A 1,741-nucleotide genomic window follows, 5' to 3' on the forward strand; every position below is an offset into this window, starting at 1 on the left:
TGCATGTGGGCGTCGGTCAAGAGGCAAAAGGCTTCGTCTTGGATGAGCGCATTAAGACGCACGCGCGCTGCGATCGGACCCGTCGACGCCGCCGCGTCACGTGCATCGACGCGGATGCGATCTTGGTACCGGCACGTCGTGTCGGTGGGCCAGTGCGCGGCGGCAAGTTTGCAGTAGGCGTCGACGCACGCAACGTCACCGGCGCGGGTTTGATCGACGACACCAATCACTAGGGATTCAGGGCGTGACGCGCGCGACAGGGCCGTGAAGAGCGTGAAGCCGCAGCGGTTGCCGTCGCGGTACGAGGGCAGTCCAATGAACGTGGCGTAGTTTGCAGGGACAATGGGTCGAGGCGGACGAAGCGCTCTCTGCGTCGCGTTCAACGGCACATGCTGCGACGCCGGGTCCAGCGTGTAGCGCTGGCCATGGACAAAGCCGCCGCTATAGACGTCTCGGTCCCACACAAACGACGACGACATGCCTCCAAGCGTCGATACAGCTTGCGAAATGGGAGCGCTTTGTGGCGACCGGCGCACCACCCCTAACCCTCGCAAGCACCACCTGGTGGCGTTGCCAGGTGTCGAGTGTCCGGGCAAGCGGCTCTGCCAAGTCCATTCAGCGTCCAGATGCTATATGACATCTGTCACCACCGTGGCTTCAACCTGTAGGAGCCTCCACATCTCACGCGCTCCCACGCCGATACAATTTTGAGAGGGCCGTCGGATCACAATACATTGAGTTGACGGTTCAAGAAGCGACGAGTTGGGTGTTACGCAGTGCAGGGTGCAAGAGCCTACGCCAAGATCAGTTGACATCGATACACCGCTGCGATGACGTACCAAAGGGCTGGCGCGTGGCAAATGCAGCGCCAGTGTGGCCTGGATCTCGGTCGCGGCCGGCCGGGCGCTCGGGTCGAGAAGCAAACACGCTTGGGCGAGGGATCGATACCACGCAGGACACGTGGCGCGCAGAGACGGCACCAGATCGCCCGCGCGAATCGCGTCCGTGAGCTGAAAGCCCCGCAATGGCGCGTCAAAATACGGCTTCTGACGCGTGTCGAGTTCGGTTAAAATGACGCCAAACGAAAAGACGTCGGCCGAGAACGCGTAGCGCCCGCCGTTAAAGACTTCGGGGGCAATCCACAGGAGCGTGCCGACGGCTTGCGTCATCGTCGTGTCCTGCGCGTGGTCGCGGGCCGACCCGAGATCGGCGACCTGCACGAAGCGCCGACGGCTCAGGAGGATATTGTCCGACTTCAAATCCCGGTGGAGGAGCGACTTTGCGTGCAAATGCGCAAGGGCCGACGCGATGGCGTATGCAATCTCGACGGTCGCGTACATCTCGGGCAGTCGCTCTTCACGGACGCCGTCGAGGTACTCGCGGAGGTTGCCGCCGTCCATGAACGGAAGCACCATCATATATGGGTCTCTGACGTAGCCGAGCAGCGGCAGGATGAAAGGCGAGGTACACCTACCCCCAAAGCGTGCGTTAGAACCAAGCGCAACAGGACAGCGGTGTACTTGGTCAAGACGGTGATTTCGTCCTCCAGCGACGAGACCGAGGACGTTGAAAGCACCGACTTGACGGCGACGTCACACGTGCCCTTGTAGCGGCCGCGGTCGACGACACCTTGCCCGCCCGCCCGCAAGCGCTCGGTCACGAGAATGTCCGATGCATCCATCTACGTCCTAACGTCGCCGCACCATGCGCGAACGATGATGCGAATACCTCGTACGGCGGC

The 1,741-nt window shown here is 62.1% G+C and overlaps 2 protein-coding genes across 2 annotated transcripts in view; both read right to left on the reverse strand.

Annotated features, from left to right (window-relative positions):
- SPRG_22341 (hypothetical protein) overlaps nucleotides 1–479 on the reverse strand; it is a gene marked incomplete at both ends in the record, with an annotated part of 1,454 nt that extends 975 nt beyond the window's left edge. The window contains one exon of the mRNA XM_012353852.1: nucleotides 63–479. Within this exon, the coding sequence (XP_012209242.1) occupies nucleotides 63–479 (417 nt within the window). The remainder of the gene's footprint in view (nucleotides 1–62) is intronic.
- Nucleotides 480–719: 240 nt separating this feature from the next.
- SPRG_14201 (TKL protein kinase) lies at nucleotides 720–1,681 on the reverse strand (the record flags this gene model as incomplete). The annotated part of the gene is made up of 3 exons (XM_012353825.1): nucleotides 720–793; nucleotides 840–1,470; nucleotides 1,521–1,681. The coding sequence occupies 3 exons, from the start codon at nucleotides 1,679–1,681 to the stop codon at nucleotides 770–772; spliced, it is 816 nt and encodes a 271-aa protein (XP_012209215.1). The 3' UTR covers nucleotides 720–769.
- Nucleotides 1,682–1,741: the final 60 nt, after the last annotated feature.

The sequence above is a fragment of the Saprolegnia parasitica genome (genome assembly GCF_000151545.1).
Source record: "Saprolegnia parasitica CBS 223.65 unplaced genomic scaffold supercont2.137, whole genome shotgun sequence".
Classification (NCBI taxonomy): Eukaryota; Oomycota; class Saprolegniomycetes; order Saprolegniales; family Saprolegniaceae; genus Saprolegnia; species Saprolegnia parasitica.